Genomic DNA, 19496 nt, shown 5'->3' on the forward strand with positions numbered 1-19496 from the left:
ACATGTTTGTATTAATGAGATCGCCTCTCAATAATATTCTTTTTCCTCCCCCTAATCTCACTTATTTACAAGGTACACATATAAACACACACAAAAAAAAACCCAACAATAAGATTTTGTTGTTGTTGTTGTTACTGGGAATTGAACCTGGAGATTTACTACTTAGATATATTCCCCGCCCCAATTAATTATTATTATTATTATTATTTTTTTTTTTTTTTAATTTGAAACACGGTCTGGCTAAGTTGCTTAGGGCCTAGTGAAGTTGTTGAGACTGACCCCAAATTTGCGATCCTCTTGCCTCAGACCCCAGAGTCACTGGGATTTCAGGCATGAGCCACTGCACCTGAATAGAATGTCTTTAATCATAAGAAATGTGTAGGTGCAGAATCAGTTGATGTAGGAATCCAAGCATCATTCAGCCAGGGTTTTCTGAGCATTTGTGGGTCTAGCAGGCACTTGGGACCCTGGCAGCTCTTCTGTGATAAGAAGTTTTTGAGAGCTGAGGGAGAGAAGACAACAAATAAAAGTATTTGGGAACCTCTCTCCAGCCTTCCTCACGCATACAAAAAACCTTACACTTTTACTCTTTTCCCTAAGCTGAGTTGACTTCTCTTCAGGGGCCACCCCTTCTCAATTCCTCTCAAGGATTTACCTGTGGCCAAAGGACCCAGTCTTCCAAGTAGGGTACTCTAATTTTGCTCTTCTGCTAAAGGGAATAGATTAAGCAAATAAATGTTCAATTAAAGTTGAGTTTCAGATAAACAATGATTTTTTAAAGTATTGTGCACCCCATGCAATATTGGGGTTTTTTATAGTTACACTAAAATGATTGATTTTTGGTTATTTGAAATTCAGATTTAACTGGTGTCTTGTATTTTTCTCTGACAACCTTATTCTCAGATTCTACCCAGAGGAAGCTGGTTAGGAGCATTTAACATGTTAACCCTAGTGATGAGAGGTATTTAGCCTAGTGCTAGCAGTAGGATTTCTGTGGTAGACATGTCCTGTATCCACTCTGTCCAACACAGTAGCCATTGGCAACTTGCAATGTGGTTAGTGTGAAACTGAATTGTTAATTATTGAATTTAAATTTACAACATCACAGATGGTATGGATATGAAATTCATCATGTGTCCCCAAATTCAGGTACTGGAATTTAAGAACAAGGAACTAAAATGGTGCATGACCCCAGAATAAGCTCCCAGGTCCTTGTAGCTAGGTAATGAGGACTCCATCCTGCCCAGGTATGTCTCCTTGTCAACATCTTTATTCCAAAAATATACATATATTTAGAGAGAGAGAGAGAATTTTTAAATATTTATTTTTTAGTTTTTGGCAGACATAATATCTTTGTTTGTATGTGGTGCTGAGGATCGAATCCTGGCCGCAAGCATGCCAGGCGAGTACGCTACCGCTTGAGCCACATCCCCAGCCCTTTATTCCAAATATTTAATGAAGATTTATTGTATGCAGAAGATGTGAAGTGCCAGTGTCCAGACAAATAAGATATAATTTTTCAAAAAACTTACCCTGTAGATGAGATGAGAGTGTTAACAGGACAGTCCCAGCATTAGAATGTAAAAACAGAAAGGTGATCGTATGACAGAGCAGACACTGTAAGTGGGTGACACAGCATGGATTTTGTCACTTACCAGTTATGGGACCCCTTTCTTTTTATGATTGTAAGCAAACTCTATTAGTCATAGAATCAGAGCATATTAAAAAGGATTCTTTAATGCATGCTCCAACCAGAAGCGAACAGACCCTTAAAAAAATTTTTGGCTACTTAGAAATATAGAGGGTTAATGTGACACCCAATCTGGAGAGGCTAGTGCAGAAACCAGGGAAAGATAGAGGGTAAAAGCAAATGGATTGGGGCTGGGGATGTGGCTCAAGCGGTAGCGCGCTCGCCTGGCATGCGTGCGGCCCGGGTTCGATCCTCAGCACCACATACAAACAAAGATGTTGTGTCCGCCGAGAACTAAAAAATAAATATTAAAAATTCTCTCTCTCTCTCTCTCTCTCCTCTCTCACTCTCTCTTTAAAAAAAAATTCTCTCTCTCTCCTCTCTCACTCTCTCTTTAAAAAAAAAAAAAAAAGCAAATGGATTGAACCTTCAAATCTCACTGAGGTCCTGAGAGCTGGGTAGGATTAGTGGTAATGTATCCACAACGGTTTGTGAACAAATATCTTTATATAGAAGTTTAGACAACCATGCACTGGGCGGTGGAAGGGCTTTCTGGGCAAAGAGTCTATTCTCTGTTTCATTCACCAGATTATTTGAGTGCTCACTAAGGGATAGGACCTCTGCTAGGTACTGGGGGACCACAGTGAACAGACAGACCAGGTCTCCCCTTAACAGAACAGCATCTGATGGGAAGAGGAAAACAAGGAGGGATTTTATAAGCAAACATCACAGGCTACATTTGTGTGCATGTACGTGTGTGTGTGTGTATGTGTGTGTGTGTGTGTGTGTGTGTGTGTGTGTGTGTGTGAGAGTGAGTGGGTGTGTGTGTGTGTGTGTGTGTGTGTGTGTGTGTGGTTCTGGGCTCCAGGGGACACTCTACCATCTACTACTGAGCTACATTCCAGCCTATTTATTTGTTTTGAAATGACATCTCCCTAAGTTGCTTAGGGTCTCACTAAATTGCTGAAGCTGGCTTTGAACTTGTGATTCACCTGCCTCAGACTTTGGAGCCACTGGGATTATGTGTGTTTGCCACTGTGCCTGACACTAGCCCTTTCTATTTTTATTTTGAGACAGGGTCTAGCTAAGCCTCCAAGGCTGCCCTTGAAGTTGGAACCCTCCTGCCTCACTCTCCTGAGTTGCTGGGATTAAAGGTGTGCACCATTGTGCCAATTTCAGCATATTTTAAACAATTTAAACAGTATTATTAATAGAAAGTAATTAGGGGTGGAATGAAGAGAGAGGAAGCTTTTCTTTGTTTCTATTTTTAATGTTTTAAATTACAAAATTAATACATGCTTAACATTTCACTCACAGATGTTTATTATGTTTATGATAATCTCCCCTAGTTCCAATCAACCTGCCCAACCTGTGCTAGATAGTACTGGGTTTTCCTCCACACCTTCCTGTCTTCCTTTATTCTCATGGGTTGTGTGACTCTCTCACTGTCATATTGTCTATGGTAGCTACTTAAAAAAAATCTAATTATAGTTGCACATTTTCTGAATAACATAAATGAGAAAAACATTGACTTAAGTAGACTTAAGTAATCGATGTCCCATTACTTAAGTCAATGTTTTTCTCATTTATGTTAATCAGAAAATGTGCAACTATAATTAGATTTTTTGTCTTATTCCCATATCGAAAAAAATAGTTCTCAACATGCAAACTTACACAGCAGGGCATGTATTCTAATTGATAGACGTCTCCCCTTCCTAAGTATCTGGTAGTAGATATTACCAGGACAAGTTCTCAAAGATGATATGACAGTGGAAATTATTACTTGTCCCCAGCAGTCCTGATATTAGTGGTTTTAGTAAGTGATTCCCTACTTGTAGGTGAGAAATAGTATTTTTTTGTTGCTCTAATATGCATAGCTTAATAGTAGTTGGGTTAGTAGTTTTTCCCCCATATAGGTATTGGCCATTTGAGTTTAATGAAGAAGATAACACACCCTCCTCAGTCATTTTTTATATTATGTCCTCTTCTTTTTTTCCTGATAGTTGTTGTTCCTCTTTGTCAATTGAGTGTATTAAACTTCACATCCCAGGTCACTGCCCTTGTCCATGCTGTCTTCACAGATATTGCATCTTAGGCCCCTTTTGACCTGTATGGTCTGTATTTGTTCCTATATGATTTTTGTGTTTCCTCCTGGCTTAATAATAACATGTCTGTGTATACACACACACACACACACACACAGGTACACAAATGGTCTCCCAAAATGTCACCTGATATTCACAAATCACATTTTTAGAGCTTTAATCTTTCCAGGCAGGACTATGTCAGGGCTGTCTGAGGAAAGCCGAGACCTGAAGGGTTCACTGAAAGAAAAGTCAGAGGACAGGCATTTCGGAGAACTACACCAACCATGCAAATGTCTTGAAACAACAACTTAGCTGCCTGGTAGGGTAGAAGCTGGTGCAGTTGGGAAATAGCAAAGGAAATGAGGTCAGAGAGCTGGCCAGAGCGGAGATGGTCATGTACAGCCTCTCAGGTAAGAAGTGTAGAGAGGGGCTGGGGATGTGGCTTAAGCGGTAGTGCGCTCGCCTGGCATGCGTGTGGCCTGGGTTTGATCCTCAGCACCACATATAAACAAAGATGTTTTGTCCGCTGAAAACTAAAAATAAATATTTAAAAAATTCTCTCTCTCTCTCTCTCTCTCTCTCTCTCTCCTCTCTCTCTCTTTAAAATTAAAAAAAAAAAAGTGTAGAGAGTTCCTTCAGACATGGCTGGAAGATGCGGGTGACATGAATTTGTGGAGGTGAAGGAAAGGCACCAGGTTTCACTCCTGCAATGCGGACTTGAATACATGGACTTGTGGTAGTGTCCGTTACTGAGCCAGGTGGTCAGTGCAGGTGACCTTCTGAAGGAGCATGCTGTTAACACTTGCTCAGAAGGATTCGGGTTCAGAGGCCTGTTAGCATTCCCAGGGAAGATGTCAAGTAAGAATCTAGAGATGCACTTTGCTTTTCAGGGAAAAGGCAGTGCCATCGATGGGAAATTGGAGGTTTATTATAGAGGTGAACCTTGAAATGGCAATATTGTGGAAACCATCGAAGAGACACAGAAGAAAGAGAGACGTGAAGCAGGCTCCACGTTTCTAAAATTTACAGCTTACAACATTTGGGTCATTTTGAGATAAATATTTAATGCAAGGACATTGGCTGTGGCATAAAGTCAAATCTCTGCAGTTCACTTCTGGTGTCAAAAAGTACAGGAAAGAATGGATATGTTCAGCTGGCCGCAGGCCGGGGGGTGGGGGAACTTATGAGCAGGAAGAGCACCTCCCTGGAAGCTGACCATGCTGGACTTGATCTCAAACCTCTCCTCCAGAATTGTGAGAAAATCAGTTTCTCTTCTTTAGCTGCTCGCTCTGTGGTGCTTGGTCACAGCAACTCAAATTGACTGTCAGAATTGGGTCCCAAGAGGTGGGGTGCTGGTTCAACCAATCCCTAAAAATGTACACATGGCTTTGGAACTGGGGATAGGTAAAGGCTGAAAGAGTTTGGAGGTTCATGCTAGAAAACACTATTTGCGGGGCTGGGGATATGGCTCAAGCCTGGCACGTACGCGGTACTGGGTTCGATCCTCAGCACCACATACAAATAAAGATGTTGTGTCCGCCGGAAACTAAAAAATAAATATTAAAAAATTCTCTCTCTCTCTTAAAAAAAAAAAGAAAACACTATTTGCTGTGAAGGGACTCTCAGTAGAAATACAGATGGTAACAGCACTCCTGATAGAGAATCAAAAAGAAAAGAGGAGAGGTGGAAAGGACACTTCATTTTCTTAGCAAATATATAAATAATCATGAACAAAATATTGGCTCAAATATGGATGTTAAAGTCCATTCTGGTGAGGTCTCAGCTGGAAGTGAGGGATGTGTTGTTGGAGACAGGAGGAAAGGGTGGTCCTTGTTATAAAGTGGCACAAAAGTTGCCTGGACTATGTTCAAGTGTTGGGGGAAGGTAGAACCTATGAGCAACAAAACAGGATACTTAGCAGAGAAGGTTTGTAAGCAAAGTTCAGAAGGTGAAATTTGGATCCACCTTACTTCTTACAGTAAGCTGCTAAAGGAAAGAGAAAGTGAAGCAGGAATTGTTAAGGAACTCAAACTAGGAAGTTTGGAAAATTGTCTGTTTGTATTGTAAAAGTTGAGAAAGGTTTTCTTAAGGAGGTGTGTTGGGTAGCGTTTGATAAAAATATCACGGGTGCCTCTCATGAACTAAATCAGCCGTCTCAGCAGAAGACAAAAGACCAAGGGACGACAACCAGAGGGATGCTGCCCATTTACACTAAACACAGGAAATGGGAAGGAATGGAGGAAGGTGTCCCACTTCTTGAATTCTCCAGGACAAGACCACAGAGCCATAAGCATGTTCCAACTTGACAAGAAAGGAAGGAAATGCTGCAGGGGATCCAGACATCCTGGGAACTGCCTCTACCACCAAGGCACCAATGCAGTGGGTGAGCACGGGGCGTAGGCAAGGCTGACTCCACCTCCTCCAGGGTTTCAGGTCCCACAAGTGCTGCCCAGAGTGAACCCACCAAACTGAAGAGGTCGGCCACTCTCAGAGCCAGGAGGGTGACACTGTCTGCCACACTATCAGGCCTGGGAGACAGAGCATCAATCCAAAGTGGATTATTCTCCAGACATCAGATCTGACAGAGGTTGCTTGGCCAGGCCAGGGACTCCCTGAAGGCCTATCACCCCTCCCTCCCTCCTTCCCTCCCTCCCTTCCTTCCTTCCTTTTAAGATGAATGTCCACATTACACTTGCCCCACAATTGCATTTTAGAAGCCTAGAACTGGTTTCCCGGCTTATGTCTGGAAAGGAATTTTAACTTAGGGTGAATCCTATCTGATTCTCACCTATACGTAATTGAGATGATAAATGTTACACTCTGGGCTTTAAAATTGATGTTGTGATGAATTAAGAAGGAGGGGGAGTGCTATTGTGATGGAATGAATGCATTTTGCCTGCTAGAAGGGACATAAATCTCACTGGGCCAGAGGGGGAATGTTATGGACTGAATTGTTACTCACTCTTCCAACTCAATTCTTACGTTGAAACCCTAAACCCTAGTGTGATTGTTATTTGACATAGTGCTTTAGAAGGTAAGGAAGGTTAAAGAAGACCCTAAGGATAGGCCCCTAAACCCATAGCACAGTGCCTTTATAAGAAGCAGCAGCACTCTTTAGTCACTCTCTGAGGAACGGCTGTGGTAGCCCAGGAGAAGCTGCCTTCTCTAAGCCAAGGAGAAAGGCTCAGCAAACACCAACCTGAGGGCATGTGACCTTAGGCTTCTTTACTCTAGAATTATAAGAAAATAGATTTCTGTTGTTTACGTTATCCAATCTGCATCGTTTTGTTGTGGCAGTCTTGGTAGACTCAGACAGTCAAGGGTATGTTGGAAGTTTAAGCTGAGCAGGCAGCCAGACGCCACATTCCCAAGTCAAGAGCTTAGCATATTCGCTTCTTTCAGATGGAGCCTCGGGTGTAAGCAATGTGCATAAATTCTACAACCTAAAAATGGGGCTTCCCTCATGCTGCCCAAACGACAACGAAAGCCGCTAAGTCAATGAAGTTCTGATATGGTTTCAGTATGATACACTAATTCACTTTATGTCAAAGCTAACAGGCCACATTCCTATTTCTCTGGAAGTTGAAATGGTTGTACTTATTCTTAAAACAAACAAACAAACAACAACAACAACAACAACAATACATATTTCTGTTTATTAACAAAATTTTCTTGGTGTCTTTTAGTAAACTTTCTTATGTTAATCTTTGCCTTATGTCTGGAAAGGAATTTTAAAAATAGAGAGGAGAGAGTCCTATGACTACTGTTTTTCTTATTTCAGTGTGCATAGAAATTATTTCACTACAATTCCTAATAATCTTTTAATACACATGCAGTATATTTACCAGTAGTATATGAATTTATGATTATAATTTAGAATCAACAATTGAGAAACCTTTACAGAGTAACCTAAATCTAACTGTAAAATACATAAAAGTTATTTACAGCTGGCTCTAAAATTCATTATACTTTCAAAAAAGAGTCCAAATGATACAGGATAACAGCAGCAACCACAACAACAGAAAAAGAAAAAAAAGTAGAGGTGACAGGTGACAGAAGAAATTAATATTGCTTTCAGATTACTTGGCAATGTAAAAAGGAAATATAACAATTGGAGATATTATGTTGAACTTTATATATATATATATATATATATATATATATATATATATATATATGAGAGAGGGGTCTGTGTACAACATATTAATATATATATATATATATATATATATATATATATATATATATATGTTGTACAGAGACCTTTATTTGATTTATTTTTATATGGTGCTGAGGATTGGATATAGTGCCTCACACATGCTAGGCAAATGTTCTACCAATTAAGCTACAACCCTAGTCCCAGACTTGCTTCTTGGTAACACCTTGGGATGAACTTTTGTCATTGCAGTCTGGTGCCTTCAGAAACTAGGTTGGCCTGGGTGTAGCAATCTCATTAACTTGCTCCAGTTTAAATAGTGTTTCCCAGAATCCTTGAGGAATGGAAGGTAGATACCTGCTCAAGCACTGGAAACCATCTGTAGCTATGGGGAATTTATTGTCCAATAGAGAATTTCCCAAGAGTAACTAGGGCTTTTAGACATGAATAATGACAGTGCCAAGCTGATGGTAAGGAGGTGTACTGGAGATGGAGAGCCAGGACAGAGCTAAGACGGACGTCCTTGGCTTGGAGGCAGGCTCTCCGCTGTGTCTCTTAGGTAAGAGGTGGTCAACTGGTCCCTTCTGTTTCTCTTCTGCTCCTAAAACAAGATCCCACTGCAAACTGGATTATTAGAAGAGAGGGACGTTCTACTGGAAAGAGAGGATGCTAGTGACAGTGTCCATCTGGTGTGTAGTTAATGTCTCCCTAGTAATTAACTGACCCTCCACAAAGTGCTTCCTGACTGTGCAGTCACTGATTCATGCAGCTCAACCTTCCCTCAGTGCCCATTTACCAAGTGTCTATGTGTGCCAGATTCTGTGCTGACTAGATACAAGTTAACATCACGGGTCCTTGACCTTATTGGAAGACTTGCTGAAGAGAACAGACCATGGAGGTTAATAGAGTTCACAATGTATCACTCAGTATTCAAATACAACCTTTTGTTATTAGAGCCACAGGAAAGAATTCAAACTTCTATTCCAAATTTCTATCTTCTTGCCTTACTCAACACATATTGGTTTATCAAGTCCTGTGTATCTCTTGGAAACCATCTCTCTGCCAAACTAGTCACACTCTCAATCAAAAAGGCACTGGCTTTTTTTTTTTTTTTTTTTTTTTTCCCTTTCTTCATGTAGATTCTGGGGAAGTTATCTCTCCTCCACTCTTAAGCTCTTCACAGAGTTTAATATGCCATCTTGAACTTTCTGGTATGCAAATAAAGTTCATCTATTTTGTGTTGATTTTTCTATTTCCATTTCTGACAATAATCATTAGTAGTCCTGACCTTGGGACTTAATTTAAGCTCTGCTCCTCAGTTTCTTTATTATTAAATCTATGATAGGGTGAGAAACTTTTCCTAAGGTTGTTGGATTAAGTGAATTAATATGCTGGGAGCACACAGACAAGTGCCAGGCACACAGGAAATACCTAAGAAGCCATCTCTCCTAATCAGCCCAAGCTGATTTCACTGCTGAGCAGCTCCTTCCAAAGGACAGTGAACAAAGACAGGAAGAGGTGGAGGCCAAAGGAGTTAAAGACCTAGACCCAACCAAGGTCATACACCTAGGAAGTGGGGGAGGTGCATTTAAATCCAAATGGAAAATAAATCAATAGTTAAGGCTCAAAGGAAGTAAGGATCCATGTTCTCCAACATGCAGTAAATGTCAGGCATCTGAGCACTGAGGCCAGATTCACTTCAAGTCTGGTGGTTCTCAGCCTTCATAACTTTCAAAATGCTGCAAAATTTAACACGTGGCCATTAAGGTATCCATTTGATTTCCTACCACCTGGCCTTCACTGAGATCTGAGATGCTAGACTTTTTTTTTTCCCCCTTTGAGAGCAGCTTTGGGAAGGAGGGAGATAGAGACGATGTCACCAGACCCCACTACTCAAATCTGGAAAGCAGAAGGCACATCTGCAGGAACCAGTTTCTGCTTGGATTAACAATAAATTCCGCTACACATTAGACTTTAGGAAGGAAACCATTCAACTCTAAATGCTTCAGCGGAGCTCCAGGAGTCCTGAATATGTTACTCCTCTGCTTGGCTAATCCAGGATCCCAAGCCTTGGCCGTGCTGGGCTTCCCTGACCTCGCACTCCCATTCAAAGCAAATTACTCTCCGGCCCAAAACTTTAAACCTAGAAACTAGGAAAACAGGATCTTAGCAGTGTAATGACAGCAGCTCCATTTCGCCTGCTAGGGATTCGAGCTTAACTTACCAGTCACACGATCTTATAAATGGTGTCCTGAGAATATGACCAAGTACATACAAACGTCACTACCCGACTAACAGTTCGCTACCATAGGCGAGTTTTTACCTTGTCCTCCAAAATAAAGCTTACAGGTAGGTACACTAGCATGGAGCTATAAGCAAAACAAAAGCTAGTTAGTATTATCAGCTCTTTCTTTGAGAAAGTGGGGGGCTCTGAAAAGAGCCTTTGGGTTTGATTGTGTTTCCGGAAGCTCAGATGTCAGATCACTTTCCCTTGGCCTTGTGGTGGCTCTCGGTCTTCTTGGGCAACAGCACAGCCTGGATGTTGGGCAGGACGCCACCCTGCGCGATGGTCACTCGGCCCAGCAGCTTGTTGAGCTCTTCGTCGTTGCGAATGGCCAGCTGCAGGTGACGCGGGATAATACGCGTCTTCTTGTTGTCGCGGGCCGCATTGCCCGCCAGCTCCAAAATCTCGGCCGTTAGGTACTCCAGCACTGCTGCCAGGTAGACGGGCGCGCCGGCCCCGACGCGCTCAGCGTAGTTCCCTTTGCGCAGCAGACGATGGACTCTGCCAACAGGGAACTGCAGCCCAGCGCGAGAAGATCGAGATTTCGCTTTGGCACGCGCCTTGCCGCCCTGCTTGCCACGACCAGACATCGTAGACCTGCACACTCAAGACTCCAACACGAGAAAACAGGTTCTAGCAAAACAAATAAGGCCAAGAAGTATGTAGAACAGCCCTGCTTTTATAGACATTTCCTGGCTAGTAAATCCGACTCTCTGATTGGCCATAATAAGCATCAGTTAAGAAACCAATAGAAAAGCTGTATTTCCATGCCTCATTTGCATAGTTCTGCCCCTGGATGACAGCACTGCCGTTTATCTTCCAATTAGGTAAGACTTGCTCTGCATCCTTCATTAGCATGAATGCCCTATAAATAGCAGAAATCTGCTTCATACTTTCATTGTATTTCTGCTGTTTTAAGGCTTTAAAATGCCTGAGCCAGCGAAGTCCGCTCCTGCCCCGAAGAAGGGCTCCAAGAAGGCGGTGACCAAGGCGCAGAAGAAGGACGGCAAGAAGCGCAAGCGCAGCCGCAAGGAGAGCTACTCCGTGTACGTGTACAAGGTGCTCAAGCAGGTGCACCCCGACACCGGCATCTCGTCCAAGGCCATGGGCATCATGAACTCGTTCGTGAACGACATCTTCGAGCGCATCGCGGGCGAGGCCTCGCGCCTGGCGCACTACAACAAGCGCTCGACCATCACGTCCCGGGAGATCCAGACGGCGGTGCGCCTGCTGCTGCCCGGGGAGCTGGCCAAGCACGCCGTGTCCGAGGGCACCAAGGCGGTCACCAAGTACACCAGCTCCAAGTGAACTTGCCAAGTAAGCGTTTTTACACCTAATCCAAAGGCTCTTTTAAGAGCCACCCACATGCCCACAAAAAGAGCTGTGGACAACACTGAATTTAGTTGGATTAAACAGAATCAAATCAAAATGGTCAAACTGGCTTCACATTGTCTTGGGGATTAAGGCAGTAAGCACTGGGTTTTGCGACATTTTCAGTATGCCGAGACCTGATTGGTAGACACAAGCCAATCTTTCCTCTGGATACTAGTGCTCCACTTCTGCCGCAATTGGTCTGGTGGTTTTGCGCACAAAACTAGTGGCCACACGCTCCCTGGATTGTGATTGCAGTTGAGGGGGCAGCTTCAAGTGCGGTGAAAACCAACCCACGCTGGCAACAGTGAAGAGCTGGAGCGAGGGTGAGGGAATGAGAAGCTAGTAGACTGGGGCACACGCGGTCTCCACTGGAACGACTGCCCCTTCAAAAAACGGTAGGCTGAAATCACATCTTCCCTTAAGCCGTCAGGATCTTTAAGAAGCCAGTTACTACCAAGAAAGCAGACTTTTTAGGTTTTAGGCAATGTGATTGTACTTACAAGATTACTTAAGCACCCTATGATGTCTGCAAGTTTGACACCTGGAAAGAGTATACTAAACTAAAACAGATAAATTTAAGCTAAAAATTCCTAATGTTTTTTAAAAAAATCAAGTTGTTTTAAAGGTGTTACCTCTTAGACTGTAACAATTTTGACAGTTTAATTAGAGGTCTTGCTTAAATAGGATATAAGGAAATGTAAAGCTTTTAAAACGAAAATTTTAATACTTGGTATATACATTTATAGGGAAAAATCACCTTTCTAATCAAGATTACCTTAAACTCACTAACTTAATTATCTTACTTTAAAGTGGTTCTTTTTAATAGCATAATGTAAACATAATACTCTTCTAATAGCTTACAGAAGCTTAGAGATTATTATTTTTTCCATTTGGGATTATTAAAGTAATTAATTTGAATTTACTAAAATTTTTTCCCCACTAGGTTTATTGGTTAAATGAGTAAACGTTTCATTTAAAAATTTAAAATTGTAACATGCATTGAATTAAATTAAATCATAATGTAATTTTTAAGGAGGGTTGATTTTTATAATGTTACAAATTAAAAGGGCTCTGTCAGTTTAAAAGCTGAATTGTTACACTCTATAACTTTAATAATGTAGATGAATATTGAGTAAATACAAGAGAATGACCATTTAGCATGTTTATTTTTTTAAAAAGTTGGTACTGTTTTGTAGTGTAATAAATTCAATTGAATATGTATCATCACTTTAAAATAAGACTGTGAGCTTTTTTTGTTTTTATATACCCATGATTTATGTTTGCATCCTAACATAATAACCAGTTTTCTCTGATAACTTTATTTTTTTACCTATCCTAAATTCAAAGTAGTAAAACAGTTAAGATGCCTTTTACCCCAAAACAACAAAAAAGAAAACAAAAAAAACCCAAACTATCTGTAGATCTTCCTTGACAGTCATTGAGCAATGAGCACTTATTTTCTTCACACCGTAAGGAAAAGTAAACTGTTAAAATAATTAGTTGAATTTTAAAATTTGATTTTAAAAATTTCATTGAAAGTCCTTGGATGCTGGGAGTGTAGCTCAGGGGTGTAGTGTTTGCTTAGTACAGGGCTCAGGGATCCATCCCCAACAAAGGGGAAAAAAAAGTCCTTGATCTATACAGGAATAGACTATTCACACTGGGCTCTTTTGAAAATAATGAGCTACCACAATATCCTATTTTTAGACCCAGTCTTCGGGGTTTTTTTTCTCTCCTCTTTTATAAAAATCTTATTTTACTTTGCTGGTTGAAGTCATCCTATGGTTTGATATAACTTGCACATAAGTAAAGGTGTGCTAATAATTAACTAGATGAGTTAATGGTTTGACAAACTCAATCATCTTGAGACTGTGGGATGCTAATAATTGCCTACTTATAAAGACAGGTGAGAATTAAATGAAATGGAAAAATAACACTTGTTCCAGAAATGGAATTCTAATAAAATGGCTGCAGAACACCATTCCATGATTTAAAAAAAAAAAAAAAAAAAAAGAAAAAAAAGAAAAGAAAAAGAAGAAAAAAAAAAAAAAAGCCCCTGGGGACAGAATCTCTTAAGTTTGACTCTTTTTGAGCACTGAGACTTTGAAGGAAGTCATTTGATCTCTCTGTGCCTCATGTTTTCATCTGTACCCTAAAGAGAAAGGTAATAGTCGTACCTTCTAGAAGATTATAAAGATTAAAGATCTCTAGGCATGTTTTTAAGGACATAAAAACAACATTGGTTTTGAATCTTCCTGATTTGGAAGGGGATATAGATTCACCACTTTATCAAACAATCCTAGTGATTCTAAATTGAAAAGTCATTAAAATTAATTTTTCTCAACCTTTACCCTGCATAATACTGGATGACCAGATATAAAATTAACTTGGCAGAGTACACAGCTGCCTGTGTGTGACCTTTTGTGCAAGATATTCTGAGCTTTGACTAAATTCTTTGAATTTAACATTCAGCTTGCCCTGTCCTCAATTCCTCTGGGGTGATTATAAATTAGAAAAGTGGCAGTGAATCTGGAGAAAGCTACTTTCTTGCAACTTCTAACCTCAGTTCTGAGGAAGAAAGAAAGTTGAACTGTGGTTGAATCATTTAAATATTCAGGTCACCCTGTCATCCAATGAGGTATTTGCAGAACAATCCATAGAAAATCTGTCTTTATTTCACTGTGGTTGTTAGTCCCTTGTGTTAGATCTCACTTCTGCTGGCTTGGAAGGGACAAAGTGGCAGAGATGGTGGACTTGTCTCCTTTTGAGGAAATAGATCTACCTGTTGGAGGTAACCCTGACCTTATCATTTGCAAACCTAGGCTAATCCTTTGGCCATTCAAGTTCTCCAAAAGTAAAAGAATTTGTTTCAAGAGCAATAAGAATAAATCTTTATAATGCCTTTCTCCTTTGATCTCTTTTCTTTCTATATTCTTGCCCTCAATTTTCCTTTCAAGTTTTTTATCTATTAGGCCCAAACTTAGCTATAGAACAAAATACACTGGAAATTTTAATTTTTAATACATTTCCATTTCTACAGTTAAACATTCTTAAACAATGTGGGTAATGGGCCTTGTGTTCTAGATTTTAAAAGACACATTTGGAATTTAGTTCTGAATGAAATACATTTTTAGAAATTAAAAAAATATATAAAATTTGCCTGGGGATATAGCTCAGTTTGTAGAGTGCTTGCCTCATGCACAAGGCCCTGGGTTCAATCCCCAGAACTAATACACACACACACACACACACACAATATAAAAATAATTCTACAGAGATGATGCAGGATCTGAAATCTTGCATGGAGAAAACTCGCTAGCCTCAAGTGGAGGTCACAGAGGCCTGTGCCCAGCAGACAGCAGGGTCAGGACTTTTTAGAGTGCTTGAAGAGAGTGCTCAGGACTTTCGACTCTTAGGAGGCAGAGACAGAACTAGGCCCAATCAATTCCTAGGAGGGCAGAGGGAATGTCAATCAACTGGAAGTGAGGAAAAGGAACAAACCACCTCCAACCTCCTATCATTTGAGCTTCGGCCTCGAGGGTGGTCTGCTACTGGCTTAAAAGAGTTTTTCTTGCCTTCAGGATCCTCTAGGAACACCTGAGACAAACCTGGCTTGACCATCTCTCCCACTGCCCCTCCCCTGGGAGACCTCTGCTGCTCCTCTGTCATGCCCCACTCTGTGGCCACATATGCATGCACACATCAGCTGTTTCCCTCCCCTGGGCGTGTTCTGACCTCCATCTCCCTACTGTTCTGTGTAACTTTTGTACCATTTCCACCTAATTGCTGAGACTTGTGAGTTGTGATTTCATTACCACAATATCCTTAGGGTCTATCCCTGAGCCTGGTAAATAGTAGATGTACAAAAACAATGGGATTAATTGACTGATTTTATATATTTTTGAACAACAAGCACTGTTCTACATGTGTGTATATGCAGTGAACAAAGTCAGAATCACTGCCTTCTGGAAGCTAGGACTCAAGGAGCGTAAAACAGAAGAGCATAGAAAGTCAATTATGTGGTCTATTAGAAAGTAAGTGTCATGGAGGGGGAAAAAAATATCCAAAAAGAGCAGTGTTGGGGGGTGAGGACCATAGGCGTGTGACATTCTCAGTGCTTAATCAAGGCAACAAGAGCCGAGCATGAGCCCCTCATGCCCAGAGGTCTAAAGAGAGCCAGCTAGCATTCCAGAAGCTTTGCAGTGCTTGAGGTTTGCAGGGGGTGATATCTGTTATCATCACAAAGGAGAGCACATGTGGCCGTAAGGTCTAGGTATGATGGGCAGTCCATGCTAGTGTGAATGGCAGGATTGAGTTTGCCTCAGCAGATAAACCTCACATCAAAGCAAGGTAAGCAATACTTGCTGTTGTATTAAATAAACCCTCAAAACTTAGTGGGTTGAGCTGGGCATGGTCATGCACGCCTTTACTCCCAGTGGCTTGGGAGGCTGAGGCAGGAGGATTGGGAGTTCAAAGTCAGCCTCAGCAATGGCAAGGCACTAAGCATCTCAGTGAGACCCTGTCTCTAAATAAAATTCAAAATAGGCTCAGTGGTTGAGTGCCCCTGAGTTCAATCCCTGGTACCGAAACCAAAACCTTATTGAGTAAACGCCACAGAAGTGAATGATTTCATTATCTGACGTCTCACAATGGTGAGGGAGTGGAGCTCCTGCCACAGTCTTTCAGGGAGAAAGTCTTCTTCCATTAAATCCTCTGGGCATCCTCTGGTCTCAGAGATCCTGGCCAGAGACTGAGGATCAGAGCAGCAGACGAAGGGAGAAGGGAAAATGCCTCTGTGAGAGCCAGATTGTCATGACCAGGCCTGGCAGTGGCACAAGTCATCCCTGCCCTCCTTGCTGGGCCAGAGCTCAGTCTTGACGCCACCTCCCTGCCAGGGAAACAAGCAAATTCAGACTTCAGAATGTCTGTGCATCCACACAGAGAAACGAACAGTATTCAACGGTGGAAGAGCAAGCACATTCTGTTGTCATGTCCAGTTCTGTGTCCTCCCCATTCTGCTTGACCTCTCCCGTTTCCTCCTACCCCTCTGTGCCCATTTAAAGGGCCCATGATGGCTTCTGATGAGGCAGTGAAAACACCTAGCATAGCCATAGTCTTAGGATGATCCAGGAAGGGTCTTCTTCCTACTCTCCCCTGCACTGAAGGACCCGTGTCTGGTTCTTGGTCTGTCACCTGCTAAGGAGTCACCACCCATGCCAGTCTCCTTGGAAAAGGAGAAGGTTGCTGCCCTCATTGAGCTTGCCTGTCACCTGAGGAAGACAGGCAGCCAACAAGTTATGGGAAGTGATTGCACAGAATAAGAGAGAGGGATGACTTTCAGGGAAAGGGGGACCAGGCAGGGTCACGATCTGCAAATACCCATATTAACCTCAGTGCCGATGGCTGATGGCTCTAGTGGTTAACAGTGGTGTAGTACTCAGTATGTGTCTGGCACTGTCCTGTCTTACTACATCAATTGAATTGATCCTCAAACAACTCAATGTTAGCAAGAGAGCATGGGGTGGCCTTGAGGAATGATCCAGCCATGAGAAAAGAGGAGAAATAAAGCTCTATTGGTTCTACTCTCAACTGTTCAGAGGACCATTTCCATCGCCTTCACTGCAGGCAGGAGACTGGAAGGGTGTGTGGAGCGGGGTATGAGCACTGGGAGGAGAGGCTTCCAGCATAGTCCTTAAATGGGGTGCCTTTTCAAGAGTGTTCGGAGAACATGTGTGGTACTTGGATTTGTGAAGACTGCAAGTAAGAACATGTCTATTAAATGTACGATGGTGACATCAGAGGTCACCCCTTGGATTAGGAGCGCTCACCAAAGGTTGGTGGGGGGTACAGTGTCCTTCGTCACCTAGAGAGAGGAGTGCCTTCCTCATGCCCACCCCCCTACCACCGGGCTGTGCTTCCAGCCTGATCTTTTTTCAAAACTATCTAAATGTGACTACTTTTTTTTCTTACTACTACATGCAAAAGATGCGACAAAAGTTTCTGTCTTTCCAAAGTGAAGTAATGGCCTGGGTACAGTATGAATCAAGTTACAAGCAATCAGGTTATCTGAATGTGGGACACTTGTCACACAAACCTACATCTTTCGGCCAGACTTCTGTGTCAGCCCACAGGAATTACAGGGGTATTCTTTTATGCAGTCTCTGCATGCATTACTCTGGCTGAGTTTGGACACTGGAGAGCATAAAATGAGATCTGCCTTGTTTACTTGTAAAGAAAAGGAAAAATTGTCACATAACGCTGCAAGAATCACACTAAGCATTTATTTGGGAACTTTCCATTAGCTATGCTTTTCTTCTGACTGTACTTCTTTGAAAGGAAGATGGAAGTGGGGGACATGGGAGTGGCTTCCTCTGTCAGCTGCTCATAGGAATGAGCACTTGAGAGAAGAAAGCAACTGCCCCACGTGGGAGCCCCCGGCGTGAACCCCAGCCTGCCCTCACTTGAGGGCTTTCTCCATGCCTCTCAGGCAGCTCTGCAGGGCACATCCAAGCCGATGTCCCACCTTGGACCATCTTCACCTCTGCTTCCTGTCACTATGTCTCCTTTAAGTGCAGACCAGAGGGCTTACTGCAGAGGTCTGTCATCCAAGAGCTGTGCCCCTGAAACTCAACCTCTCTGGGCCATACTGTCCTCATCTGTAAGCAGGATGAATGACAGTTGATAACCTCATAAGGTTGTGGCAATGACCAAAGGCACTGGCTTCTAGGAAATGCTTCAAACAGTGCCTGGCACAGTGAGAACATCCAGTGAGTACCAGTCGCCATAGTCGTCATATTGTTCTCCGAGACCAGTCTAATGACGTGGCTGGGCTGCAGCAGTGAACTAACTGGTTAATCTCTTTCTTTCCCCAGGAGGAACAGACAGCCTCTAGACATCTCTCCACCTCTGCTTCCCCTGATGGACCCTGCTTTATCTCACAAGTCAAACCATGAAAATGAGTGACAGTGGAAAAAGACAAATGGAGGTACATTTAACAATCAAGGAAGGAACCATAGACACCTGGCTGAAGAATTCATTTCTTGTTTTTCTCCCCTGAGTGTAAGAGTGTTAGATATTCACTGTAGAAATTTGTGAAAAGAGAAACATTAAAAAAACAAAAAAAACAACTCCTAGTATCTCTTATTTATTATGTATATCTGAGATAGCTATCTATCTATATGAATATGAACATACATAGTGTACACACAATATGATACATATAAAGGGCTGGGGTCGGGGCTCAGTGGTGGAGCACTCGCTTAGCACACGCGAGGCCCTGGGTTCCATCCTCAGCACCACATAAAAATAAATAAATAAAATAAAGGTATTGTGCCCAACTACAACTAAAAATAAATATTAAAAATTAAAAAAATAGATATAAAGCAAATGTAGTTATCATGCTATTAATATATGATTTTTTAGGTAACTGGTTAGAAATGCAATTTTTATGAATGTCTAATATTCTGCTGATGGAGGATATATATATATATATATATATATATATATATATATATATATATATATGTTGTAGGTGGTCACAATACCTTTATAACCTTTATTTTATTTATTTATGTGGTGCTGAGGATTGAACCCAGTGCCTCACACATGCTATGCAAGCTCTTTACCACTGAGCCACAGCTCCAGTCCCTCCCTTGGACTTTTGATTCCTATTTTGGGGGAATATCTATATCATACATAAGTCTTATTTTTCTTTTTACAACTGTTACAGGACAGGTACTGCATATGTGTGTGCATGTGTGTGTGTGCCTGTTTTTACGATACCTTTTCAGCTAAGGTAAAATATGAATCATGGTTCCTTTTCTTTTTTTTTTTTTTAATACAATGTAAGAATTTCCTAAATTCATCAATTCTTTGTTGCTTTTAAAGAAATGGAATGATAACTTC

General features: G+C 41.6%; 2 protein-coding genes across 2 annotated transcripts; one reads left to right on the top strand and one right to left on the bottom strand.

Annotated features, from left to right (window-relative positions):
- Positions 1-8029: 8029 nt before the first annotated feature.
- On the bottom strand, positions 8030-10944 carry LOC308649641 (histone H2A type 1-C). The gene has a single exon (XM_081295365.1). The coding sequence runs from the start codon at positions 10805-10807 to the stop codon at positions 10415-10417; it is 393 nt and encodes a 130-aa protein (XP_081151491.1). The 5' UTR covers positions 10808-10944; the 3' UTR covers positions 8030-10414.
- Positions 10945-10998: 54 nt separating this feature from the next.
- LOC308649640 (histone H2B type 1-C/E/F/G/I-like) lies at positions 10999-18709 on the top strand. Its single transcript, XM_081295364.1, has 3 exons — positions 10999-11044; positions 11137-11534; positions 18464-18709. The coding sequence occupies exons 1-2, from the start codon at positions 11014-11016 to the stop codon at positions 11523-11525; spliced, it is 420 nt and encodes a 139-aa protein (XP_081151490.1). The 5' UTR covers positions 10999-11013; the 3' UTR covers positions 11526-11534; positions 18464-18709.
- The last annotated feature ends 787 nt before the right edge of the window (positions 18710-19496 follow it).

Source organism: Spermophilus citellus, assembly GCF_964194105.1.
Source record: "Spermophilus citellus genome assembly, chromosome: 5".
Taxonomy (NCBI): domain Eukaryota; kingdom Metazoa; phylum Chordata; class Mammalia; order Rodentia; family Sciuridae; genus Spermophilus; species Spermophilus citellus.

Bases quoted from the DNA above. Each gene is read 5' to 3' on its own strand.
- LOC308649640 (XM_081295364.1), top strand. From the start codon at position 11,014: ATGACAGCACTGCCGTTTATCTTCCAATTAG. The intron at 11,045-11,136 runs GTAAGACTTGCT...TGCTGTTTTAAG, and splicing joins GCCGTTTATCTTCCAATTAG to GCTTTAAAATGCCTGAGCCA.
- LOC308649641 (XM_081295365.1), bottom strand. From the start codon at position 10,807: ATGTCTGGTCGTGGCAAGCAGGGCGGCAAGGCGCGTGCCAAAGCGAAA.